Source organism: Osmia lignaria, chromosome 4, assembly GCF_051020975.1.
Source record: "Osmia lignaria lignaria isolate PbOS001 chromosome 4, iyOsmLign1, whole genome shotgun sequence".
Taxonomy (NCBI): domain Eukaryota; kingdom Metazoa; phylum Arthropoda; class Insecta; order Hymenoptera; family Megachilidae; genus Osmia; species Osmia lignaria.
Window position 1 is genome coordinate 12,114,498 of NC_135035.1, and position 26,256 is coordinate 12,140,753.

General features: G+C 40.0%; 5 protein-coding genes across 12 annotated transcripts in view; 2 read left to right on the top strand and 3 right to left on the bottom strand.

The window, feature by feature from the left end:
* Nucleotides 1-5,592, bottom strand: part of LOC117603502 (uncharacterized) — a 21,834-nt gene extending 16,242 nt beyond the window's left edge. The window contains exon 1 of the mRNA XM_034322718.2: nucleotides 5,457-5,592. Within this exon, the coding sequence (XP_034178609.2) occupies nucleotides 5,457-5,466 (10 nt within the window). The 5' untranslated portion in view covers nucleotides 5,467-5,592. The remainder of the gene's footprint in view (nucleotides 1-5,456) is intronic.
* Nucleotides 3,102-11,486, top strand: fu (STKc_STK36 domain-containing protein fused). 5 transcript variants are annotated; one of them, XM_076688193.1, is made up of 10 exons: nucleotides 3,102-3,201; nucleotides 3,279-3,412; nucleotides 3,517-3,630; nucleotides 3,703-3,869; nucleotides 3,934-4,113; nucleotides 4,172-4,316; nucleotides 4,392-4,588; nucleotides 4,708-5,900; nucleotides 5,993-6,207; nucleotides 11,216-11,486. In XM_076688193.1, exons 2-10 carry the CDS (start codon nucleotides 3,302-3,304, stop codon nucleotides 11,228-11,230), a joined length of 2,337 nt encoding a protein of 778 aa, XP_076544308.1. In that variant the 5' UTR covers nucleotides 3,102-3,201; nucleotides 3,279-3,301; the 3' UTR covers nucleotides 11,231-11,486. The 5 variants fall into 5 exon arrangements, with proteins under 5 accessions (XP_076544308.1, XP_034178593.2, XP_034178592.2 ...); XM_034322702.2 differs by lacking the exon at nucleotides 11,216-11,486 and adding an exon at nucleotides 11,016-11,207; XM_034322701.2 differs by lacking the exon at nucleotides 11,216-11,486 and adding an exon at nucleotides 6,318-6,436.
* On the top strand, nucleotides 3,118-20,123 carry phtm (cytochrome P450 enzyme phantom). 4 transcript variants are annotated; one of them, XM_034322713.2, is made up of 8 exons: nucleotides 3,118-3,197; nucleotides 15,076-15,455; nucleotides 16,493-16,641; nucleotides 16,768-16,970; nucleotides 17,098-17,410; nucleotides 17,481-17,636; nucleotides 17,710-17,884; nucleotides 17,955-20,123. In XM_034322713.2, exons 2-8 carry the CDS (start codon nucleotides 15,128-15,130, stop codon nucleotides 18,140-18,142), a joined length of 1,512 nt encoding a protein of 503 aa, XP_034178604.2. In that variant the 5' UTR covers nucleotides 3,118-3,197; nucleotides 15,076-15,127; the 3' UTR covers nucleotides 18,143-20,123. The 4 variants fall into 4 exon arrangements, with proteins under 4 accessions (XP_034178604.2, XP_034178603.2, XP_034178601.2 ...); XM_034322712.2 differs by lacking the exon at nucleotides 3,118-3,197 and adding an exon at nucleotides 14,628-14,725; XM_034322710.2 differs by lacking the exon at nucleotides 3,118-3,197 and adding an exon at nucleotides 14,631-14,900.
* On the bottom strand, nucleotides 6,493-7,840 carry LOC117603504 (seminal metalloprotease 1). The gene is made up of 5 exons (XM_034322721.2): nucleotides 7,672-7,840; nucleotides 7,423-7,602; nucleotides 7,031-7,333; nucleotides 6,817-6,950; nucleotides 6,493-6,726 (listed from the first exon to the last, which is right to left on the bottom strand). The coding sequence occupies exons 1-5, from the start codon at nucleotides 7,838-7,840 to the stop codon at nucleotides 6,565-6,567; spliced, it is 948 nt and encodes a 315-aa protein (XP_034178612.1). The 3' UTR covers nucleotides 6,493-6,564.
* Nucleotides 20,124-20,278: 155 nt separating the features above from the next.
* Cyp18a1 (Cytochrome P450 18a1) lies at nucleotides 20,279-22,836 on the bottom strand. Its single transcript, XM_034322706.2, has 5 exons — nucleotides 22,364-22,836; nucleotides 21,927-22,048; nucleotides 21,314-21,743; nucleotides 20,956-21,220; nucleotides 20,279-20,705 (listed from the first exon to the last, which is right to left on the bottom strand). Exons 1-5 carry the CDS (start codon nucleotides 22,734-22,736, stop codon nucleotides 20,279-20,281), a joined length of 1,617 nt encoding a protein of 538 aa, XP_034178597.1. The 5' UTR covers nucleotides 22,737-22,836.
* Between the last annotated feature and the right edge of the window lie 3,420 nt (nucleotides 22,837-26,256).

The following is a 26,256-nucleotide window of genomic DNA, read 5'->3' on the forward strand; positions in this document are numbered from 1 at the left end:
CCTTCGCGCGTATGCTTTTGTACATATTATATAATTAATGAAAATAGTGTTGCGAGTAAAAAATTCACGGTTTGAGAATCCCCCTTTTCTGCATTTTAATTGCATGTCTGTTAAAGATAGCGTTGCGAATGACATTACCGCGATTGTTTCCCAGTGTTGCGACTTATAAATACGCGATTGCTTTGCATTAGTTTTATAGAGATCCCTGCTAATTAGTGTTGCGATAATGAATATTCGCGTTTTGCATTAGAAATGCCCAAAAACGATCCAGTGGAGTTGCCATGGTCCATAAGGCAGCTCCATAGCTGCTGTGGTACAGCCTTGGATTGGCAGTACCCCTTTTTTATTTAGATTAGTGTTGCGTCTTACAAAATTCGGTAGATTTGAGTAGTGTTGCGTTACAGTTCGCGAGTTTTTCTTCTCTTCTTTTTTTCAGCTTAGCGTTGCGCATAATGGAGCAGCCTTCACGCGTACGCTTTTGTACATATTATATAATTAATGAAATTAGTGTTGCGAATGAATTCGCGATTGTTATTAAATTAGTGGAAGTAACTATGACTAACATTCGGTGGGAATCCATTGCTAGTCAAGGATTCCGCGGCCTAAGACCGTGAACACCATCTCTGGGAGATATACCCATGCATTACTAGGCCTTTGCAGGCGCAGTTTTAGAATACGGAACATATGAAAATATGTTACGATATTCTAAACTGTAGTCCTTTTGTCTATACTATGGGCGTCCGTCAATCTGACACCGTTGGATGCAACGTGTTGGACGGGCGGGTAGCGCTCTTAGCGAAGGGGTGCACTCTGTCCTGGCGTTACGACGTCCAGGCGGGGTGGGTGGTATGTAGCGTCTGGCGTAAGTCTAGGGGGCGTGAGACCCTTCGTTGCCAGCCGATGTTTTGTCATAGTTCAGAATGTTTGCAATTTTGAAATTAGTGTTGCGTGTGATTTCGGTTTTTTTTATAGGGTTTGCTTAGGGATTGCTCTTATGGGCAGTCAAACTTTTCTTTTCAGGTTCCCCTGTACCCTCCCTCCCACTGCCCCGCCCCCATTCTTTTTTCTTCCCTTTTTTTTAATTTTAAAAATTTTGAGCATTCGGTTGTCGGAAATACTGTTAAATAATATATTGAAAGAATTTATTGTTTTCAGAATATTAATAAATACGATAAAGTTTTAAATAGAACTTTATTCAAAGTTTTATTTAAAATAAAAGTTCATTTTATTTTGTGATGATTGGTGATAAATTATTTCAAGGAATATTTGTTCATTCGAGATAGTTTATTAAATTTTTATTTTACTTTATTTAAACAAAAGTAGTGGATAATTGTTATTCGAGTTGTTCAGTTTTTATTTTTGATCGCGATGTTTCGTTTCAAGCTTACGGAGAAGCTAATTAAATTACTTTTATAAATTTTCAAATTTTTTGCCTGAACAGCAAACTCCATTCGCGATTTTCTTTTCAGTTTTTCCATTTACAATAAATTTGCATTGAAAGGTGTATTGAATAATATACACAATGCAACAAAGTCAAGTAGAGTCGTGGTTGTACGTACTATACATATATTGCAGTAAAAGACAGTTGTTTCAATTACAATATTGTGTACTATTCGTCGCGAAATCAACGAATATTAAATACATTAAAATGAAATAATTAATGTTATTAACTCAAATATATATTTATCTAAATCTTTTTCTCTTTATTTTGGTAGTGAAGTTTGCTTTTAATTCATATTTCGTATCAAATTGATTTTGAGTTATTAACAACCACTCTGATTTTTGTAAAATTTTATTGTTACTAATATATCTCCTTTCCAGCTATTAATTTTTTTTGTTTTTATCTGGATTCAATTAATCAGTTTCTGTTGCAGAGAAATATCTTCATAGGAAGTATGAAGTTAAGGTATTCAATTAACTAAAGTGATATAAAAATGATTTCAAATTGTACCTAATCCTTTTTAGTTTATTTCAGGAAATATTCTGATAAGTATCATCGTACCAACAAATTTATTACAGGTATTTGTTTATATCCCTTTAGATTTTTATATAGGGAAGTTGTAAGTCTGTGGTTAAGGCAACATAAATTTTATTTATTTTTTTTAATTATGTTTAATTCTTTTTAGTTTATTTCAGGAAGTAATGTGGTAAGGACAATCAAAACAATAGGTGTTTGTTTATATCTCTTTAGATTTTTAAGGACCCTAAGTTTAAGTAATTGAATAAGTATGTAATTAAGTTTAATAAGGAAATTTTAGATTTAAGCGAACTTTTGTCATTATACGAGCGCTCGTATTCTTAATATTTAGATGTAAGACAAATATGCAATTGCATATTACTAATTACAGATCTGTAATTACTAATATGCAATTGCATATTACTAAATACAGATCTGTAATCAAAATGATAAAATTGTAAGGTAAGATTAAGAAAGAAAGATATAAGTAAGTAGTCAGGTAGTGAATAAAAATAATGCTCCTTTTGTTGTTCGTTTGCGCAACAGTCGAAACGTTTTGCAAATGTACATCAAGAGGATGATGTGATTGAATAAAAATAAAAATTTGCATAAATGGAGGGTGGATGGGATGAGGTAGGGCGGGTCTCCGCCCGCAGCAACCTCCCCGTGGTGAGACCTGGGCAATCGTTATTATTTGATGACTAATTAATAACTGTATCATTATTTCTATGGTATATTTATTAATTATGCAGCAAATAATACGAGCGAATTGGCTGCGAAATTTATGCTTTCTTTTCTATTTAATCTCTGTTATATATTTTTCAGGAACTATGCCTTTAAGATTCTAAAGTGTACCACATTGCAAATACAATTTTACGGAAAGAAAATTAATAATAATGAATGCATGGTCAGTATTGTTTAATTATGTACTTATAGCATACATGTGTCATTTACGATTAGTTGGATGCAATAATTCAGGTGGCGCTTAAATCAGTTTCTGTTCAGCTAAACATGGCCTGTTTTACCGATGCGGAATTCGGAGTTCAGCCTCGACGCTTGCAACACCTTAATTTGGATGTCGTTTTACAGATTTCTATTCTATTGCAAAAATTGGCCGTATGGTGCAGCACTGTTGTTGTAGACTATAGACGTAGCGAACTATATGTATACCGTATAGTGTACTACGTCGTACATAAATAAGTATACACATTACCGAAAAGAAGCGTCCTAATACATTCAAGTAGGTAGGCTACGTATCATCTATTATCTTCTATCTTATTTCAAGCTTTTCAATCTAACTCTATACATATATGTTTCTTAGTACATAAATTGCATAAAGAAACAATGGAAAAATATGAAGTATTAAAGCAGGTTGGTGAAGGATCCTTTGGACAAGTGTACAAAGCAAAGAAACGATCCGACGGTGAAATCGTAGCTTTCAAAGTGATTCGAAAGGTAAAGAAAAATATCCATGGTCGAATGAAATAATGAATTTATCGTTAATCTAATCTTACGTATTCTTTCCCATGTTGCGTATCGATAAATCCCCCGTATGATAGCGTGGTAGATCGTACAAGGAATTGAGAAGTTTACGTCAAGAATGTGAAATTCAGCGCCATCTTCATCATCCAAACATAGTACAAATGCTTGATTCTTTTGAAACAGATAACGAGGTATCAATTAAGATGATTTGATGTACTTGAAAATATTACATTTTACATTTTACATTTTACATTTTACATTAGAAAGCTTCATTTTTTCTTCAGATAGTGGTTGTAACAGAATACGCGGACAAGGAATTATACGAAATATTAGGTAAAGCAGGCCGTTTGTCCGAACAGAGAGCCCAAGTAATTGCTTGTGATCTTGTTTCTGCACTCTACTACTTGCACTCGAACAGAGTACTGCACAGGTTAGGCGTTTAATACACGTTACAATATTTCTAAGTACTAATAAATAAGTCGTTTCAACTTTAGGGATCTTAAACCACAAAATGTCCTCCTCGAAAGCAACGGAGTGGCAAAGTTATGTGATTTTGGATTTGCTCGCAGTATGAGTACAGGAACGCATGTATTAACCTCTATAAAGGGAACCCCATTGTATATGGCTCCAGAACTAATAGAAGAACGTCCTTACGATCATAACGCGGATTTATGGTGTGTGTTAGATTTGCAAGCTTGGAGATATAGCGTACCAAGTATTCTTTATTTTTAGGTCTCTTGGTTGCATAGTGTACGAACTAGTGGTAGGTTCTCCACCTTTTCAAACTACTTCTATTCTACATTTGGTCAGATTGATAAGATTCGAAGCAATAAAATGGCCTGATTTCATCTCTGAAAATTGTAAAAGCTTCTTACAGGTGGCTAATAATACGTTTACGAATCATGGATATTTTCTTTTCAAATTCATCTATTAACAGTAGGTTTATCGGTAGGGACTGCTACAAAAGGATCCTTTGCAAAGACTAACCTGGCCTGCGCTTTTAGAACATCCTTTTGTTAAAAATAAAATCGTAATAGTAGGCGGGGCTGGACCTACACCATTCACTACGCCTTTATCCGCGAGTCAAGCCAGAGAGAAACAGCTGCAATTGCAAAATTTAACGATACAACCTATCGACCATCAGTCTAAGTACATATCAATTATTATGTACAGTATGTAGGATAACGAGTTTAATATAATATAAGCGAGTTTAAGCGAGGTTACTCGAACGTTGAGTAAAAAAAATAAGAGAAATTATATTGGCGCAGATTTTTAGAGAAAGCTATTAAAAAACTACACGAACAGGAAAGAACGATCGAGGAACATCATCAAAGGACGTGTACGTCGCATACTACACGAATACGTCAGATTCCCCACGGCCACTGCCAACATGGAACAAAGCAGTGTTACAATTTACGTCATAGCGAACCAAGTGGAACAGATTCTAGCACCAGCGTCGATGTCCTTTTAGGAAATCTTAGCTTAAGAGCGTCACTGAAAAGCCAATTACTCTCTGCGGATCATGCGTTGTGTCAAAGTGATTGTCTAGCCACCACTAGGATCGTAGAAAGTAAAAAAGAGATATTGAAGTTCGAAGAGACGTCAAATCGGGAACTAGCGATTCGTTTCGAAGAACAGCAACACCGCTATCATTACCATTACCAAGAACAAGAAAAAGAAAAAGAACAAGAACAAGAAGAAAATCAATCGCAACGTCGAGAAACGAAAGAAACGGCGGCAAAAAAGAGTATCGAAGACACGATTTATTCAGAGAAGGAGCGTCGATGCGTTTCAACGGGTAACACCAGATTACCCGACTGGGATCCAAAAGCTGTCGAAAGACCGATCGAAAACGAAGAATGGATCGCGTTTTTGCAACGATCCATGGAGGAGGTTATGGAAGGAGAAGTAGGATCGTTGCTTCAGCAAAATTGTGTATCGGTATTCGTATCTCCGTTGCGGAATCCAGCCGCTGGTTGTCGAGTGGTCGAATACGTTGCTTGTTTGTTATCCTTACCATTCGTCATTTCAATAACCAAAGACACATTGGAAAAGATCGCGCAGGTGTATTTGGACGTCAGGGTTGTACCGAATCTCGTCTATGCTCTAAAACTGTTAATGTCCGAACGTTTCGAGTCCGAGACGAATAAGAAAGCCGAACCGACAAACGCGAACACTAGATTAGCCTCTACGTTATCCGCGGACGAACTTCAAACCTTAGAATATACAATGCTCGTGCTTTGCAGATTAACGTATAGTCGGCAACAATTTCTTACGCAATTTTGCGATGCTGTTTACATCGTAAATGGAGTAAGATTATTACAGCAGTTATTAAATTTGGAGAAAAGAAAAGGGCGCGTAGTCGCGGATCTCGTTGCAATTTTGACCAACATATTACGTTCTCAACCTGAGAATGCTCATCTAGTGGAAAAAGTTGTGTTTCATTCGTATTCATCGGCGGGTAAGTTTATGAAATTCTGAAACATGTCCCCTCTTGTTGTTTTTCGGTTAAGAAAAAAACAACATTAATGTTTTCTCACAATAATTTTCAAGTTTTAACGATGCGTATTTTTCTGGAAAAAGGAAATTCGATAGACCAGTTTGGTAAACTGCTTACGCATCGACAAGCAACACTAAGAGCGAGAACCTGTCACTTGATTCGCCTATTGGGTAGATTTTCTTGTCGAGCTTTGCAACAAATCTGGGGTAAATCTGTGAGGAATTTGATAGAGAAGTTAATCATTGACGAGGATCAGACTGTAAGGCTCGTAAGTAAAAAAATATGTAGTTCACAAGCTATTGTGAGATAAGAGTATGACCGAATATGAACGATACCATACCTCGCGACTATGCACAATACGAGATTGTGTACTTTCAGGCAGCCGAGAACGCAGTCAGCGAATTAAAGGAATTGACCTATTACAATCAAGAAAATCCTGCCGTTTAACGCATTCTCTCTAGATTATTTATTTTATTTTTTTTTTTTTTTTTTTTTTTTTTTTTTTGTATTTCACCACAACGACAATGATATAACGGAATGAAAATATGAAATTTATTTTTTTCATCATTTTTATGTTGTCATTTCCACAAATTCAACCACATTTCATCGATTGGATATTTTACAACTAATGAAATATCCAGTCGATGGATATGTCGTCCGATGAGTCGTCGTTACCTGTCGTTCCTTCGCCATCTCGATCACCGCATTCCTTTTTATACATTTCTTGCAACTTTAATATATCCTTTCCACTGAGTCCTTTTCGCTGTCCAAGTTTGATTTCTTTCTTCTACGCAAAAGTATTAGAAAGAAAGAAAGAAAGAATGAATGGATGGATGGATGGATAGAAGAGTACACGTGTATGTAAGTACCTACTTACTTTTGGTGTAATAGTTGGTTCGCCGTTTTTCGAGAACGCATGAGAACTGTAATGCATCACACTCGTGTAATCGTAGCCGATTCCATAATCCGTGACGGTACGGTTATCATATTTGTTGAAATTGTGCTCTTTACCTGATCGTGATCGTGATCGTGATCGTGATCGTAAACGTAAAATTAATAAGAAACGATAACGTGATCCAATTCTGATTTACCTGGTTTTACGTTTTCCCAATTGATCGTTACCCATTCGTCACGATCCGCGGCACTCTGTTGATGATAAAATCCCACCGCGTGCATCAACTCGTGAACGATCACACCGTGTTTTACGCAGCCCGGATTTTGTAGATTCACTACCTGTCCACGAACGTGTCGTCCAACCAACGACCAACAACCCGACATTTTTCCTTCTATACTAATGTAATCGTTGTCGGTTTTCTTAAAAGGACGAAAACGTATGCAAGTACTCTCATGATATTCCTTTATGGCGGCTTCGATCAAATCGATATCCTCTTGATCTACAGACAAAAATACAATAATATCGTCATATGATTTACTTATCGATATTTCTTTCAAGAATCAAGACGTTCTGTTTCATTCGAATCACCGAAATCTTCTTCCTTGATGTAATAAGGTACGATTCCTGCAGGCCAACGAAACGCGTTATTCACCAGTCCGTTCTTCGATAAATCTTTTCCTTCGACCAACATTATATCCCCTTCGTACAAACCGCTCAGTTCCCAAAGATGCTGTTTCTCTTGTTCCGTCCAAGATCTGACACGATCCGCTATTAACAAAGTAAAGAATAAAGCAAACAAATTATCTCTTTGTTATTTTAGATATCGTGTAGATATACCGATGATTTCGTGCGCATGACTTTCGTCAAATGTGCCTTGAAACTTTGGCGTCGGTGGAATGGCTCGTTCAAAATCGGGATCGATCGCTATCGAAATCGTTAAAATTTCCATCGATGCAATATACAAGATAAACGTAGCTACCATTTCATTACTTTTCAACCGATGCATTTTTACGTAACTAGCAACAATCGAGCAATTCAATTTGTACAGAGCTTCGAATTAGGTACGAATAAAATAATACCATAAAAGGAACACTAAAAACTTTGCCGCGATCTTTTTATATGTCTACATACATACGAGTACATATACCCTACCGACCGTACTTATTATACTCTAGACTCGTGCTTATCCTATTCTTATCAAACATTACTTTGTAAAACTTGAACGTAACCGATATGCAGGATAATTTCCGTTGATCTAGGAAACATTTCTTTTTCTAGCATCGAAGAAATTTTCGATTGTTTGATCAACGATAGGATTATTCTATTTCAATTTGGTATGGAGTGAAATGATTGAACGTAAACGACAAAGATTGATAGGAAAACAGTGTTTCTTCCCAGTTAATCTTTACCTACTTCCTCCTAGTACAACAATATATTCCCCTAATACATACACTGATGCAAATTTATGGAAAAGGATAAGAAAATCGTCGAGCGAATACTAATTTCGAACCTTATTCGGTTACTTGTGCTCTTAATACTTGTTAAGCAGTTAAACAAATTATCGCTATGATTATGATAAATGTATTCCATCCGAACGTGTGTCCAATCGACCATTTTTTATTAGTTTCGATAATACAATCGAAAAAGGAAAAGAAAAGAAGGAAGTATATAGAACACTAGTTCTACTATACACTAGTACATACTATACACTGATTCCAAATGCTCTGGGCGACGAATATCATCGTTGGTATCGGATGTAGGTCAAAATGATTCGGTAGTGAACCGTGTAATTCAGTACATGGACATGTCATTTCAGAATCGTTTCGAGCCTTCTTTCCCACCCGTGCTCCCCTATTCTTTTGCTACATCTTTGTTCGTCTTTCGATCACTACAATTTCATTGTTACTACAATCTTAATCCTATCAAATCCAACATTTATTTCCGATTAACCCACCCCTAAAGTGAGTTATGTCAAGCAGCCGCGTTTATTGGATAATTTTCGTACAAGATTCACTGTTTTATCTAAATTTTCGTTGAAAAAAAAAGATTTTTCTTCAGTGTATCACACAACGGTCGTTCGTTTTCGAATCTGACAATTGCGTGAAAAGAAGAAAAGTGTTTGTGGAGTCAGGTATCACAGACAATTATTGGCAAGCTTATAATCATACCTGAAAATCTTCTCAGAGTATCGAAGCAAGGTCAATGACCAGCCTGTTCCAGATTCGAGTAGGAGCCTCCACGTAGCCTAAATTCTAACCGGATTTCTTGGAACCGCAGGCAGGCAAACACAGATTGCTTTTTTCGCGTTTGTTGCGGTGAGTACACATTTTACGAGTATATCTAACGACCAACTCGTTGTGTCGCACCGCGTCGCCCGGACGATTTCTTCTCCTCGTCCTCGCTATTATATGGATAGATGTGTGTGTAAGATAGCTAGCTTAGTATAGGTAAAATTAATTTAATAGGTAAAGCTCGAATTTGAAATATTTGGGTTAGAGGTGAAACAGAATTTCTCGAATACAATGTCCAACTATGTATTGTCGAATCTTTGTGAACCACTGACCCACTAGAAGCACTTGGAAACATCAAGATTGGTTCGAGGGGAATGAATATCGGTAGTAGTGCGTACACCGACCAAAAGGCCATACTTTTTCGTGGTTCAATGACCTCGTTCAGCCACCTCTGAAACCATCTCTTCTTTTCTTCCTTGCCATTTCTTCGCTACCATCTACATACTATACACACATTGTTCATTGTTTTCTTACCACCTTTTTCCTTTATTTCCACGCATTTTTCACTGACCTGCGTGTCATCATCGATACATACGTGTGCAGGAAATGATAAAAAGTCGACGTTTAAACAAAACTATTTCGTACAAAAGCAAAACGATCGGATAACAGAAAAAAAAACTGAAGGGTATTAAGTCAACGTAAGGACTTACTAACAATAAGAAGGCAGAAGGTGGTGTAGGCTGGTTCGTACGTGTAAGCACGTGGTCGCTGGGCCGTTACCTAGCGGACCACGCGCAACCATGCCCTCCACTTTTTCCATCCACAAATTCCTTTATGCTATGCTTCTTCCTATCGTTTCTCTTTCTTCTTATCTATCTTATTTTTTTCATTATCTTTTTTTTATACCACCCTTGTGTTGAACTCTGTTTCTTTATCGTATTCTCCGTCCCTCGCCTACCTGTTCCCTTCACTCTCTCTCTCTCTCTCTCTCTCTCTCTCTCTCTCTCTCTCTCTCTGTCTCTCTGTTTCACAGCGTGACTCTCATTCAGGTAACGAGTAGTTCCGAACTCTCAACTCGGTCATACACCTGTGAGAGTGAAAGTGTCCTCCATCCCCACTAACAATTTTATACGGTATAGTCGTGGTTGCTGACATCAACGCCAGCACTGCTATTGCCACTGCCGTTGTCGCTGTTATCGTCCTCGTCATCGTCGTCGTCATCGTTGTTGTTAATGCTGCTACCATTTGTATCGTTAATATCGTTGCAACCATTGTTGTCGAGAAACACCATCTTTCGCAATTTCGAATTTCCTATAGTGTTCGTGTCGTTGATGTCGTTTCTATTCTTCGCTCAAACTTTTCCATGAATGATGAAACACCTATTCGGTTCGTGTGTTTTATCATTTAAGTAGATATTTAAGCAGAATATTTAAGCAGATCAGTTTGAAGGTTTATCGATGTAAATTCGTGTCAGAAATTGTGCAGATAAACGGTATTGGATAGAAGTTTCAAATTAAAAAAACACGAAAGCTTCAACTTTTGAATACGTCGACCTCTACTGATTAGTAAAATTCAGTAAAATTCAGTAAAATTCAGTAAAATGCGTTAACAGTTGATCGTCAGATTCGGTAATCGATTCTTCGAGTCGTACAATTTTTTTTGCGTAAGAGAGAACATAAAAGAGAAAAAGTAAATTTCAAAGAACATTATTATATTATTATCCGCAAGATAAATTTTATTACCATTTGAAGAAAAAAGAAAAGAAAATACATTCAAGAGAAGAGGTACTTATTCCGTGAAATAAACGCGTATCGCGTTTCTCTGATGACTGTCGCGTTGAAAAGGATGCAAACAGTTTACGGGGCACAGACTCACGGTTGTTTGCGATCAAGTAAAGGTAGTAAACCCAGAAATGCCAGTCGGGGTCAATACACCCGCCTTCTTTTATAGGGCAACGAACTCTTGGTACTCGATCTGTATCGACACCGGTGTCACTCGTTACGGTAACGTGTGTACGTTCTTTGGAGAAATTGACCAATCGATGAATCAAACGAAATTCAATCGCAATATATGTAAATCGTTCGAGCCGATGCGATGGATCTCAAAATTTTCTTCAATTCTACAATTTTCATTTTATAACTCTTTCATAGCTGATGTCTGTGTAACAAGTTGTCGTTGTAGATGGATCGATCGAAAGCATTCAATGGCAATGTTGTCTGATCGATAACGACAGTATGCAACTTGGAAACGATCGAATTGGCTGAACCGCTTTCCGAAATATGTACATGTACGTATGTTTCGATACGATTTTACGTAATATACGAATACAAGCCACGAACCGTTTCTTAATTATCGCCTCTCGCCGAGTATATTTTCTTTGGCCGTCTCGTACACATCAGACAACCAAACGGTACAGTGGCATGCGAAAATAGCGTATTAACAAAATTAGCATAAGAGGAGAAAGTCGCGGTCGTCGGCCGCTCGACCACCTTTGCTTCAACTGCCGAATCTGTGAATTCTTCTGTGAACGACTCTTCCAACCAGCAGGATAAAGATACTGGTACACAAAGTGACAAAGAACCAACCATCTCAACTACCAACCACTGCCACGATCATATCACTTTTTAACCCAAATCCTTCTCCTTTTTCTTTTTCTTTTTCTTTTTCTTTTTCTTTTTCTTTTTCTTTTTCAGCTATCCATTTACTTATTCATCATCCATTGTTTATCCGTTTGTTAACGAGTCGTTCAAGTTGGCAAAAAATCTGAAAGAAGAAATTGAAGTAATTCGATTGTAAGTAAGCGGTTGAATGAACACGATTCGTATAATAACTTTAATTGCATTCACACGAGCAAACTTGGAAAGTTCGTGGAAGAGAAACGATGATCTCTCGCGACCGAAGAAAAGGACCCTAACCTTGATAACTGGATTCAGCCAATGACCCAAGTCGATCGTTGCCCCTGATCTACCTGCTTGTAGCTTACCGCAAGAATTAGAGGGAGCAGGTAGATAGCGTGCTACGTATGCAGCAATCTTGCCATCTGTTTCATCGTCAACCCCTTTCCAAGGAGCACTATCTTATTTCTCTAAGTCCCACTAAAAATCCCAATTTTCAGTATATTGAACAGGATGATTAGGTACTCGAAAGAGAAAAAAAGAAAATGAAAGAAAAGGGATAAGGAAAAGGAAAAGGAAAATGTATATTTTTTGTTTCACTCTGTTCATTCTACGTAAAAGGGAATTAGTTCTGGAGATATTTTCAAAAAATGTTGTTATCGAAGAAGATGCTCAAAACTTGAATCAACTCTCTCTCTCCCCCTCTTCCTCTCCTTCTACCTGCTTTCTCTCTCGGCTCTCTCTCTTCTTCTCTCTCTTCATTCTTTCTTCCTGGTTTTTTCTTTTTTAAACCAACACAGAGCAGCGGTTCGTTGGAGGAGAGCACCCTCCTTGTTGAGGCGGCTGCATCGCGGTCGCCGTGCCAGTAAACAAGGGTCTGCTTGCTTACCGACTAAAAGGATAGTAATTGTGACCTGGGTTACCTGGCCGCAGCGAACTAAACGAGGTAGATGTAGAGTCAACTTTGGATTGGCTCCATTTGACCCGAGATAGATACAGATAGGTATGCGGCGAACGTTTTGTACATTTTTCTGTACCTACCGTTAATTGCACATGCACTGTTTTATTGTGAATGCGCTAATAACGGAGTTATCAGCAGAAACACTTGCGTGACCCACCCTGTATACGCAGATATAATACGCAGCTATAGGTGTTTAGTGGGAGGGACATGAAAAGAGAGAAGAAGAGAGGGATGGAGGAGGAAGAAAGGCTAAGAATCGCTGAGAAAAGTTGCATCGTTTGTCCGTGAGGATTGACTCGCTACCAGCAGAGTTCGTTATACTCTTGAAAGAGAATCGACAAAAAGTCGATTCTCTACCATCACCGGCCAGCCAATCATTCGTGTTTCGCGAACCAGCGGTCCTTGGAGAAAAATTCGTTTCATCGAACCCAAAGTAGTCGTCCTTAAGTTGAACGAAAAATAATTTCATTACTACAAGAGGTTGTATAGCCTATCGCGACCACGAATCCAGTTCGAGCGTGACAGTATGTATATTCGCTTAGCTATAATCATTTCCTCTCTCTTTTTCCTTTCCTTCTTTTTTTTAATCTTACGAATACGTTTATCAAATTTCAGAAGGTAGACGAAATTTTTAGAATATACTGGCGTGATAACATAAATGTTTCTAAATCTTTGGAACTTTTTGCCTGTAAAGTGTGAATTTTTTTAATATGAATTAATCCGTATCGTGTGAGTATTATTTCATTACGATTCGCTATGATACAGCTAGATTCGCGCGTTGACGATGAAAGCAACAGAGACGTAGCGCGAGTCAGCAAAGTTGCACGCGCAAAGATAGCAAAAAGATACGCAGACGATTGTACGCTTCCAATGACCTTTGTCGGTCGTTGCACGTCCCAAGGGCCAAGGGGTACTGCCAATACGCGTCACTTATGGTACCTTTCCTTGTATTCGTTACCATCCACTTACTTCTCCTTTATTTCATACTTGCCAGATGATAAAGACTTCATTTTTTTTCCAATTTTTCATTCTCCCCTTGCCGTCGCTGCTTTTTCTCTATAAATTACTCTTTAGATTTTAGATTTTAGATTTTAGATTTTAGATTTTAGATTTTAGATTTTAGATGCATAATAATTATCATTACGAATATATTTACTAGGTACTACCACGAGTACCTTGTCTGATAACACGGTCAGTAAGAACACGACTTAAGAAAGTTTACCTTAAGTTTTCTTTGTTGAAAATTTAAGTTGATAGCGAAGTCGTCTACTTGGCGAATAAAGTTATGCTTATGCACTTTCTGCTGATCACAGAGAAAAAGATGGAACGACAACGACGACGATTAACATAAAGCCCAACAAGTCTTTAGTTTTATTTCAGTTGATAACATTATTCGTTTCTACGCTTTCTACTCTGATTGTCAGGTAGGTTTGTTTTTATACCTTGTACATACCTACTTTTGTCAAAAGGGTCCGTTCCGAAACATAGCGAAAAAAGTCTCGAAACGAATAAAAAAGATATGTAGGTATGTACGTCGAAAGGTGAAGATAAATCAAACGGAGTCGGTTTGACAGATGGGCAACAAGAAACTTGAAGAATTTTGGGTATTGCCATATAAAAAATTTGGCAGTTTTTAAGCATGACATAATATTGGTTCGCGCAGCAAAAATTGATACATACAGTGATCAGATACGAGTTTAAAGCAGTTGAAAATATTGGTATCGGCTGGTAAAATTCAACTCCTCGAAGCAGACGATTCAGGATTGTTCGTGGAGTAAAGGTATTCGTAGATTTAGGCGATGGTATCGGTTACATTGTTCTTCCGCGTAGTCGACAGCTCACCAATTTTAAACAGTCGATCAACGATTCGATAGTCAACACCAGAGCTACTTTTCCTACTTTTCCTACTTTTGTCGAACTCTCGACGAATCAAGAGCGAACGATAACGATCAACGCGACAACGCGTCAGCATATCCTTTCAAGTTACGACAGTTGTTTGATCGTTCTTGCTCGGACTGGATGAAATTCTAACGTCCATCGTTTAAATCCAACTAAACACGGTGCATCGAAAGGCCAGCGCCTTCGTACGAAAATCTATTTATCTATTTACCTATTTACCAACATATAGCTACAATTATAATATGTGTTTGATCGCGAAAAGATACATACCTAGTTAGTATTCGACGTATATCATTGAAAGAATAAAAAATTTGTCGAGCAGAAAACACGTGCTTCGATACTGAACACCGCGCAGCGTATGTATGTACTTACACTGTACACGATCTACAGAGAGTTTTACAGATGTTTTCGAAACTCTTCCACCTACACATTGTACACTATAGGAAATTATTCGTTTAGTTAACAACACTTTGATCTCTTTTTAAGCCTGAAACCTCCAGACTAATCGAGCAGCTTTCTTTACTTTAATTTGCAGATAACAGACACTCAAGATCAAGATACCGTTTGAGAATCTAACGTCGTCCACGATGAACTACTTGGTTTACACGATATTATTCCTATCTTCGTTCCTTCTCGTATACCTTATTCGTAGAAATCGAAAGGCATCATCTCGTCTCCCTCCCGGTCCCTGGCAACTTCCGATCGTTGGCTATCTACCGTGGATCGACGCAGAGAAACCGCACGAATCTCTCACGAAATTATCCAGGATTTATGGACCCGTATGTGGATTTCGTATGGGTTCGGTCTATACTGTTTTACTGTCGGATCCTCGATTGATAAAGCAAACTCTTGCAAAGGATGCGTTTGCTGGCAGAGCACCGCTCTATCTTACTCATGGAATCATGCAAGGATATGGTAAGGGGAACCGTCTGGTCAATTTACTAATTTACCTACATTTCGTTATCTCCGTTTACGATAACAAAAGTGTACCTACATACTCTCACTCTCGCTTTCGCTATCCGCTCGATCTCTTGAAAATAAATTGACCCGACCCGATCCGATCCGATCCGATCCGATCCGATCCGATCGTTGCCGATTCTGCGCGCTGCATCAGAGTGAAAAGTTACAGTTAACTCGGCAAGGACGCACCGACGGCCTTTCTTGCTTACGGATTGGTACAGAATAACAGGGTAGGAGGGAGTGAAACGATTACGGGAAGGAAGGGTTAAAGTGATGTTGGTAGGGGGGACGGGGGGACAGATGGAAGGAAGAAAGAGAACTACGTCGGCAGGTGGTGAAGATGCCAGGACAAAGACGGGAACGAAACGAGTGAAATCTCCGTTTTGCTCATACTTTTGCATGTACTCGATCTTTCTTGTAAGCCTCCCGCGCTCTTCATATACGTAAAAAATACGCGTATATTATCGTAACCATAACGATAAAAACGTTGGAAAGGCTGTTGTAGCGTAGTAAGCATTTAATTAGTAACACACTATGCAGTTCTATCGCAACGATACGCGCGTCAATTAAATGAACAAGTGGGCGTAGGTGTGAAGAAGGTGAGCAGGTGGGAGTCAGAGAGGCGGTTGCAATGATGATATAGTCGTAAAACGAAGGAGGGATGTTGCAAAGGATGGGGAGAGTATGTGGAAGCACGAATGGATGGGAGAAGAGGTGTGTGTGTGTGTGTGTTTGTGCGTGCGAGGGGGGTGGGGGCGAGAGTAGGTGCGGTGAAAGATTATTGTTTATTCATTCGATGATTATCCTTCGACGAGTTCAATGGCTGCAGCACCTACTTACGGAATGACGACGATCATTCTGTCATTTTTCATGCCTTCTACCTAACAATGTAACGACTGTTTTGCTTCGCGTACAAGAATGAAACGCGATAAAATGATTGAAAGAAAAAAGAAGAGGAACCCTTACTTATTAATATGTATTGGTTTGCGCAGGTTTGGTTTGTGCCGAGGGTGAACGATGGAGAGATCAAAGGAAATTCGTTAGTAGCTGCCTAAGAAATTTCGGTATGGTGAAACACGAAGGATCTAGAAGAGAAAAAATGGAGAAAAGGATACTCGATGCAGCCGACGAATGTGTATCGGTAGTTTTTTCTCTCTCTCTCTCTCTCTCTCTCTCTCTCTCTCTCTCTCTCTTTTCTTTTCTTTATTATCGGCATTTGAATGAAACACCGTTGCATCGTAGTTTTTCCTCTGTACTTATGGTATAGGTGCTCGAAAAGCGTTCAACGAATGGACCGATCGATCCATTGGACACGCTTCATCATTACATGGGTAATTTTATCAATAGTATCGTGTTTGGAAAAACTTACGAAGAGAACGAACCAGTTTGGAAATGGTTGAGACATTTGCAAGAAGAAGGAGTAAAAGAGATAGGCGTTGCCGGACCTCTGAATTTTTTACCTTTTCTCAGGTACTCGTACATACATACGATACATGTAGATTTCTTTTCTTCACTCACAATCAGTCTTAAAACTTGTGCTTTTCTAATGTTTCCCGACAACGCAACGATTGGTTTGCGCAACACGCACGTCCCTTAGATTCTTACCACGATACGGAAAAACGATTCGATCGATCGTCGAGGGTAAAGAAAAAACGCATCAGATATATCGGTCGATACTCGATCAGCATCGTGCAGAAATCGCGCAAAGCTTGCCAAAGGAAAACATGACCGAGAGCTTTTTGGCCGCGTTCGACGAACAAATGAGAAAAAGGGGGCCAGTAGAATCGGCCTTTTATACGGAAGCTCAGCTGTACCATTTGTTGGCGGATCTTTTTGGTGCTGGAACCGATACCACCTTGACAACGCTTCGTTGGTTCCTTCTATTCATGGCTGCCCATCCTATAGAACAGGTAAGTACGTAACCGTAGCTGAATCGAAGCAGCTAGTAGCCTCGCGATCGACCATTTGATCGTTCTTCAGGAAAAAATCCATTTGGAAATGAATCGGTGTTTGAGAAAACAAGAAGCACCGACATTGAACGATAGGAGCGCTATGCCTCGTCTCGAAGCCGCTTTAGCAGAAGTGCAAAGAATAAGAAGCGTTACACCGCTTGGTATGCCCCATGGAACGATAGAGGTATCTAAAGTACTCGAATGAGCATCTCGACCGATTTACTGGTTATTCATCATTTCATTTCATTTTTCTTCAGGATTCACGAATAGGTGATTACGATGTGCCTCGTGGCTCAATGATAATTCCGATGCAATGGGCCGTTCATACTGATCCTACTTACTGGACAAATCCTCTCGAGTTTCAACCGGACAGATTCTTAACAAAAGATGGAAACTTCTTCAAACCGGAATCGTTTCTCCCCTTTCAAAATGGTAATTATCTTGTTCGACTTTGCTGTTCCTTTGAAAAATTATAACTCGTCGATACGTTTTATGTCGAAAGGAAAACGAGTCTGCATCGGAGAGGAACTCGCCAGGATGATACTATTTCTGTTCACTGGAAGGATATTGCACGCGTTCGTTATATCGACACCATCGGACGAAAGTGTCGATCTCGAAGGCGAATGCGGTATTACGCTCGTCCCAAAGCCACATCGTTTGATATTTGTCAGACGATGTGATGACGCCTGAATTTTCGTTCAATCGCTTGAAATACTTATTCTCGAGCAGTCGTTAAATTAAAAACATCTTTCATCCAACAACGTTCGATTAAGAACAAAAACATTTCATCCCCACTTTCGAAACACCTGTCTTGTCTTGTCTTCTCTTTTCTTCTCTTCTCTTCTCTTCTCTTCTCTCGATCTCCTTTCACGGTTATGTTTCTACGATAAGGAGAAAGAACTTGTTCCGTGTTTTTCCTCGTTTTTCCTCGTTTTTCATCGTTTTTCATCGTTTTCCCTCGTTTCTATCAACTTTTCGAATTAATGCTTTGTAGGCTATACTAAGAAAGAGTCCGAGTGCCGAGTACTCAGTACCCGTTATTCGTTTACTTTCACGGGGTAATTAACTCGAATTTCTCGCAAAGTACCAAGTAAATACTTTTATTAGTGGATACGGGATATCTAAAGGGGCAGGTAAAAATAAAATTGCCGGATAAAAAGCAATATATGTAGATACATTTAATGATCGTTAGAAAAGAGAACAACAGATTAAATAACACAGATTCGCGGTCGGCGGGTGAACACAATGCGGTGCTCCGCGATTCGAACATGCCACATGTATGTACATACATACAATCATTTTCTTACTGGTGAATACAGACGAGGTATCGACGCAATTAGATTTCTTTCAAATTAAACTTATAGACTTGTTATCTACTAATAGATAAGAGGCGTATCAAAATTATTAAGGCGAAGGGAATAAAAAGAAAGCTAATGAATAAAGTTAATTGTGAGTAAAATCGGTAAAAAAATTGTGTCGGTGCTTCGTCGGTGTTCGCCGGACACGCAACAAAAAATCTTTGGAAATGATTTTTATACGATCGCGATATCACAGGGACCTCGAGGATCCCGCGTCCTAAATTCGAGATTCACAGCCTTAATCTTTGCTCGCACCCAATGGATCGAGTTGTTCGATGTCTCTCTTGAATTCTACACGCTACCTAACTGCGCTGTGGTGTCGCAAGAATCTCGTTCTAACTTTCACGAAAATCACCGTGTTGTGTAGGTCAACAGCCGTGTTCATCCAACGGCCAGCCCTACGACTTAATCCATTCCGATCCAGTCGCGTTGGAACTTTCAAACGATAAAAGAAAAAAAGAATTCAGAGACGAAGGCAACCTCGCGCTCTCGTCGACCGCCACTATCCCCTCTACGCTTTACACCCTAAACCTATTATATGTATTAGGTACTTGGACAATCTGTGCACACTGAACACTTTGTTGCGCGCACTTGTTTCCTTTCCATTTCTTTCTTTTCCTTTCCTTTGCTTTACTTTACTTTACTTTACTTTACTTTACTTTTACTTTTCTTTTTCTTTCTCCTCTTTCTTACTACATATTACGTGCCAATGTTATAGCTGTTACTGATTCTCTTATCGATGCGCTATCGTTGTTGCTTCATATTATCGCTATATTACTAATATTATTATCGCTATATCGCTTTTACTACTATCGCTATTACTACTATATTTTCAACTATAGCACTGTTACACCAGTTACACCAGTTGTGTTGCTGCCGTTTCTCTATTTACAAGTCTTTTGTCTCTTATCGCGTCTGAGACAACGTCACGATAACAATTTTAACGACAAAAGGTAACGTTGTTGCAAAACGCCTTTGTAAATTGTATAGTACAAACATTGGATCGACATGGCTCATTAAGCTCGTCAGGCTCGAAATTCTTCAGGTTTGAACGTATAACGTATAACATACCTTTCCTAAATAACTAGTGACTAAACGCGAATAAATAAAAGGTGGTGTAAGAACCGAGGAGAGCTCGCCCAATAAGTACACACCCGTTAAATTGCAAATTGCGAATTAAATATTGCAAATCAGCAAGTCGAAGGAAAGCGATAGGAAAAGTGTGGAAAAATGTAGGCGATAAAATGAAATGAGAAAGAAGCGATTCTTAATTGGATCGGATTGAATAATAAGAATAATAATAATAAGAATAAGGTTACAGCCACGAATCGAGTGAAATCGAATGGAATCGGGTGAGGAAAAGCAAAAGAAAAATAAAAAAGAGAAGAAAATGAAATCGGGTCGCACTAGGAACGACTACCGTGCTCCGTGGATTGTCGTTGGAGCGTAAAAGGGAATCGCAGGTTTTTCAGTGACTGCCGATATTCCGTAAAATTGCACCAAAGATCGTGTCGTTGTTCGCATCTTCGATAATGTCCAGATTTCTCGGTAATAAACAAACGTTGAAAGGATCGGGTGTGACAGTGACACCAGCGTTACCGCGCAAGCTCGGTAAAGATGAACCTTGCGGTGATTTCAATTCGAACGTGTGCATCAGCGAGCTGAAGAACAAGAACAATTCCATGCGCGCCAGTACATCACCCAAGCACATACGTCGGCCAACGCCGAAAGGCATAAAGTATTCCGGCTTTTCGACTTTGCCTTCGGCCGAGAGAAACCGACTCGGTCGAAACTCGTCGGGTTTCTCCCAAAGCTCTGGATCCATGTGTATCGCGTGCAACAACGGGACAACTTGCGTTCCAGCCGGTATCGTGTAACCGTGTAACGTCACATTTCTGAAACGATAACGCCGTTTGCATTCCCATTAATCTCATCCGAGGATTCGACGCAGATTTTGAAGAGGAGATTTTGAAAATTAAAGAAATAAAAATAGTAAGAGAAAGAGAAAGAGAAAAAAGAGAATTTATTGGTATTGGTATTGGTATTGGTATTGGTATTGGTATTGGAAAAACTCAAATGGGGTGCACATTCGAGAAGAAGAAAAATAGCGATCGCATCGATAAAATACACTTATTATCTACTTACCGTGTAGTTGCGTGAGTAGTACCCAACGGTACGACGCTCGATCGTCGAAGAACTTCCAGTATCGTCGCCTCGGTAATAGGAAGAAAAGGTAAATCCTCCAAAGCGGGCATCCTCGACCTTCCCACCACTTGATCCAACTCTTCTTGCACCGCGGCTGCAGCTTCCGGATGATGAAGCATCAAAATTATTGCCCATTCCAAGGTGGTCTTAACCGTTTCCATGCCAGCAGAGAACAGGTCTCCGAGAATCTGTTGCATCTGTCGATCTGACGATGAATTTATAATAATGATAATAATAATGATAATCCGTAATCGTAAGAACGATGGAAAAGAAAAGGACAATCATGTTGAGTGCTCACCATGATTCTTTCCTTGAAAGAGCAAACTAGCGCGGCCTTCTCCCTTCGCCTTTTCGATCTCGAGCAAGTACGCGTCAACTAAATCTCGCACTGTACTTTCGTCAAATGTTGCTCGATGTTGATCAACCGTTTTTTGAAAAAAGTCTGCCATTTCCGCACGATTTTCCGATATCTTGTTACGAATTTTTTGCAGACAGGGCAAATAACGCATCACAGGAATAAAATTCACCGCAGCCATGCTGCCAAACAGTTTGAAGCCTTCCTCGATCAAATCCATGAACCTCTTGAATCTATAATCTCCGTGTTGGAAACGCACTCCCATTATGAGCGAGCAGATCACGTTGCTAATCGACATTCCAAGAGAAGCCGAAACGTCTGTCGATCTACCCCCTTTCGACGCCAGTCCACGAAGGAACGTCTTCACTTCGCGCTGAAATTCAACGAGAAGAAAGCTCCTTTAGTTCCTTCTCAATACCATTGACGAAAGTTAATGCTCTCGAACATAATAAAAGAGTAAAATAAAAGTAAAACGGAACCAAAATAGGAAAACGAAGACGAAGACGAAGACGAAGACGAAGAAAAAGAAGAAGATTTGCTTCTGCATAGTGCTCACCATGATTCTCGATTCCATTACTTTCTTTCCACCGCCTATATAGGTCATGCCGAAGCTTCTAAGTTTATCGTGAAGAAATTTTCTTTGTTCTTTCCACATAGCACCCTCGGTGTTGATAATACCTACGAGAAAGAAAAATTCATTAGAGTTGATACGATCGAAGCGACTCGCGGTCATCATAAAGCACCTCTTAGTTAGTCGAGAGTGTAAAAAGACGGGAAAAGGAGACGAAATGATTGATAGCGAGCAAGCTTGTGCGTAAAGTTTCGAAGGAGATGAAAGTAGGAAAAATGAAAGAGAAAAAACGATGCGTCGTGGCGGGAAAGCGCAAAGTCGAAAAGTTGCAAAGACAGCAAATTGAGAGATAAGAAGGCTGCGATTATCAGAAAGCGAGCGTGACACGCGCGACGCGATGCTGGTGCACGATCCACACTTACCGTATCCGCCCAAGATGTTGATGAACTCGGTGTGCGGTCTGCCAGTGAACTCCTCCCGACGAAACGTATCACGAATCGTGCGATGATCGCTAAGAACAACCACTAGTTGCGTTCCCAGCCGGGCGCTGAACATCGGCCCATACTTTTTCGCGAGTTCACCGTACTGAAGATGAACGTCGCCTTTCAGAAATGGCAAATAACCAAACACGGGTACGCCCCATGGGCCAGGAGGTAAAGAACGAACGTACCTAAGCCATTGCAAGCATCTAGCCACCAACAACACACCTATGAACACGAGAAGCGTGTAAAGAACTTCGATTCTCGTACCACCCATAGCTTTCCAGGCCCACTGGGCCGCGTGTTCCACGAACATTGCGCTATTCTTCTTAGCCTCTTAGCCTTTACGCGCCTTCTACGCTCGATCCTTTCCCTTTCGATTAACAGATTCGATCGATTTTTTTTTTTTTTTTCAATTTTTTTTCAATTTTTTTCTCAATTTTTTCCTTCTTTCTTTGCCGTCGTCTAGACGCCCTCTCTACTTCTTGCTCTTTCTTCCTCACCGCTCTCCTTCAAAAAATCTTCTTAATTTCTTCGATAAAAAGTTCTATGTACACTTCTTTCTTCTTCCTCTCTCCTTGTGCGTCTCTCCTCACCCCTTTTTTTAAACTTTTACTCGATCCCTTCCTCTCAGCATTCACCACCTTTTTTTATCGTTTCCTTTCCCTTCCACGCTTCTCTTTTCTTCCCTTCTCCTTGCTTTCCCTTTCAATCACGACAACTGTACCGGCCTCGGCGAAAAGCACATTTAAGTTTCCTTAACTCGATTCGTTTCTACTGTGAACACGATTTTCTTACTCGAAACGAAGCTTCCGAAATTCGCGGCTATAAGTATCAAAGTCGATCGGGCTGGTGGGGTATAATCTGGAGGGGAATATACGATGAAAAAGAGAAGAAGGGGTGCGGAACGAGGAAGACTGGGAAAGAGATCGAGAGAGAGAGAGGACGTGTGCGTCTATATGCGTGTGATGCGTCCGTATATGTATGTGATCTCGCGAAATGGAGGAAAGCAGAGAAGGAGAGAAGAACTAGTGGGGAGGGGGTGGGCTCGTCAAAGAATCCTTGAAGGCAATTGTACGATTGTGCAAGAATCAGGAAGATACGTACGAAACGCATGAACGGAAAAACGAGACAAGAGAATCGAGAGGAAAAGATGGAAGTGAATGAAGGAAATGGAATAAAGTCACCTGCTGCACGGGATCGAAAGGACTCAGATAAAAGAAGAAAGATAAGTAGTAGCGAACAGAGGAAGATTATTCGTATCTACGCGTCTTCGACACTATCGCGCCATTTCGATTTACGCACAGGCGAGGGTGCCAAATGAGAGGTTCGAGGACAGAAAGCGGAGGGAGAGAGATTGCGAAAGGAAAATGAGTCTCGAAACGGACAACTACAGAAGTATCTGTCGTCTTATTCAGAGGGTGTTTAGGTTAGCGAGTAGATGAATAAAATAGCTGGATGGAGGAAGGAAGATGAGATCGATACAATGCTGCCGCGTGTCATGGATTAAGTTCGGTAAGGTAGAAAAGTAAAAGCAGGAGATTGAAAATGAATGAAGAAAGTCCTAAGGGTGGAGGAAGAGGAAGTGGAAGAGGAAGAGGAAGAGGAAGAGGAAGAGGAAGAGGAAGAGGAAGAGGAAGAGGAGGAGGAAGAGGAAGAGGAAGAGGAAAAAGAAGAGCAAAAGGAAGAAAGATTAAGAAGGATCGAGAAGGCGAGAGGGAAGGAGAGCTGAGGAGATGAGAGGAAAGGAAAGGAAAGTTAAAGAAAAGAATGAAAGAAAGAAAAAAGTCGGTCACAGCCGCAGCCGAATTTACCGGCGCTCGCTACCTCGTGAATCGTGCGAGCCACGGAAAGATTGAATGTATACTAACATACACCTTCTTGTCCTTGCCCGTCTTATATAGTGACTCATCGAGTACCGGCCCCCCAGCGGCTGTAAATAGTCCCCCGTACGTCTCTCGATTGCCCCTCGGCAGTCTCTGAACATGGTGGGGCAACGGCAGAAAGAGGAGCAGGAGACGATCGCGAACGAACGGAAAGAGTCAGGTAAGACGGTAGTCGGTCGAACGAGATACCGCGAGGTGCGAAACTCAGTGGGGGATACAGCACGAGTCTTTCCATCAGGACAGTGCCAGTAGATCGACTTCCGTCGAGGATGCGAAGGCGGACTCCTTGTTCCTACGTCTCGTTGGTCCAAGACCACGAGGTCTCCTGTCCCGCCACTCTTCTCGGGTGGGGGATTCGGGCCCCCTGCAGGGATTCGAAACTGTCACCCTGTGTAGTGGGGGCGGGAAGGTGGTGAAGGTGGTAAAGGAGGAGGAGGTAAAGCAGAAGGAGGAGAAGAGAAGAGGAAAAGGAGGGATCGCTATCACCAAACCCAACGGTGCGCCTCTTCGGTTTACTCGCAAAGGATTCGCTTCGGGTCACCTGGTCTTGCACTTTTCTTTCTTCCGTTCTCGCCCTCCCTTTTGCTCTCTTCTCCTGTTTCTGCTTCTCGTTATTTCACAATAAAACGCGACGATACGCAAATACGCGAAAAGTTGGATCGATTACATCCGATCGTAAACAATTGTGATCAAACGGATGGTTAATAAGAACATGATACCCATGTATGTTACTTACTATAAGGATATGGTAAAGACAAAATAGAAACCTATATTGTTTCGATCATTACGAATCGTAACGATCATTAAGAATGGTACGTATGTACCTATATCGACTGTTTGTTCATTCGTCGCGTCGATAAAAGTATACCGTGGGAACCACGCGCATAAAACGACAGAAAATGGCATAAAATAGCATAAAACAGCAGACGTTAAGATCATCGTATTGGCCGTCGTTTCGCTGATTTGCTTTGCTGTTTCGTATTCAAACGAATCTGATTTAGCGTCGCGTGCTGACACAGAGTCAGAGACTCGGCGTCCGGCGAGCAGTCGCGGTTCTTCGACGGTCCGGTCCGGTCATTGACCCAGTTCGTATTCTTTCTCGATAACCATGTCCGGTTTTCACCAGGGACGATACCAGAAATATCCCTTGTGCTAACAAAGCCGAACGTCCTCCAAAGTACGCTGCTTCCGCGTTCAAACAAACATACGTAAATTGCGAATCATGTCGTTTTTGCCAAATAAACGATAACACCACCCTCCGTTTGTTCGCCTCGTAATCGGTAACTCTTCTGATAAAACGATCTAAACTTATCGGTATCAATCGTCAAGTTCAAAGTTTCGATTTCGTTGAAAACAGCAACGATAGCTCGTTTTCCTTCCCTTCTGCGCTCTGTGCTCGTTGCTACGAAACTGATTGTACTTTCTTCTTAAAATTTATCTACATGTTATACGCTAGTTTTCAATTATATTTTTACTTTATCTTGTTCATTTCTGCTTCTTCGAATAAAAAAAAGAAGAAAAAGAAAGGAGGGAGGAAAAAGTACCGTTTCGTTGAACGGTTTTATAATTGCAATAGTATGACGAATAATTTGAACAATCCTATTTTTTCACAATTTCTCTTGTTGCTCGAGTCTGAATCGTTTGGGTCGATTTACAAAATCATTTCACTGCAACGCGATTTTGTTATTAAGTGTAAAGAGTCGCTTAGACTTGGCAAAATTCGATTCGTCCGTTCGCGAGTCTAATAGCAAACATTCGACCAACGATTCGCAACGATTTTTCATAAAATGCATCGTATCGAAGAAAATTTCTTCTTTCGCAAGCAAAAGTATGACGATTTATCAATCGTGAAACAAAGATAAAGTAAAGTAACGCAATTCGGATTCTGTGACGAAATGAAACTGACTCATCGATTGCTACCGAATCAATGACACGCAGAACTTGTTCAAA

Excerpts from the sequence above, each read along its gene's own strand:
- fu (XM_034322701.2), top strand. The coding sequence starts at position 3,302 with ATGGAAAAATATGAAGTATTAAAGCAGGTTGGTGAAGGATCCTTTGGA. Across the intron at positions 3,631-3,702 it reads CTTTTGAAACAGATAACGAG|AAAGCTTCATTTTTTCTTCA; the intron begins GTATCAATTAAG and ends ATTTTACATTAG. Across the intron at positions 4,114-4,171 it reads GATCATAACGCGGATTTATG|GTCTCTTGGTTGCATAGTGT; the intron begins GTGTGTGTTAGA and ends CTTTATTTTTAG.
- LOC117603504 (XM_034322721.2), bottom strand. The coding sequence starts at position 7,840 with ATGCATCGGTTGAAAAGTAATGAAATGGTAGCTACGTTTATCTTGTAT. Across the intron at positions 7,603-7,671 it reads TCATGCGCACGAAATCATCG|CGGATCGTGTCAGATCTTGG; the intron begins GTATATCTACAC and ends CTTTGTTAATAG. Across the intron at positions 6,951-7,030 it reads TTGGGAAAACGTAAAACCAG|GTAAAGAGCACAATTTCAAC; the intron begins GTAAATCAGAAT and ends GATCACGATCAG.
- phtm (XM_034322713.2), top strand. The coding sequence starts at position 15,128 with ATGAACTACTTGGTTTACACGATATTATTCCTATCTTCGTTCCTTCTC. Across the intron at positions 15,456-16,492 it reads TGGAATCATGCAAGGATATG|GTTTGGTTTGTGCCGAGGGT; the intron begins GTAAGGGGAACC and ends TGGTTTGCGCAG. Across the intron at positions 17,637-17,709 it reads TGCCCCATGGAACGATAGAG|GATTCACGAATAGGTGATTA; the intron begins GTATCTAAAGTA and ends ATTTTTCTTCAG.
- Cyp18a1 (XM_034322706.2), bottom strand. The coding sequence starts at position 22,736 with ATGTTCGTGGAACACGCGGCCCAGTGGGCCTGGAAAGCTATGGGTGGT. Across the intron at positions 21,221-21,313 it reads CTTTCAAGGAAAGAATCATG|ATCGACAGATGCAACAGATT; the intron begins GTGAGCACTCAA and ends ATTCATCGTCAG. Across the intron at positions 20,706-20,955 it reads ACTACTCACGCAACTACACG|AAATGTGACGTTACACGGTT; the intron begins GTAAGTAGATAA and ends TTATCGTTTCAG.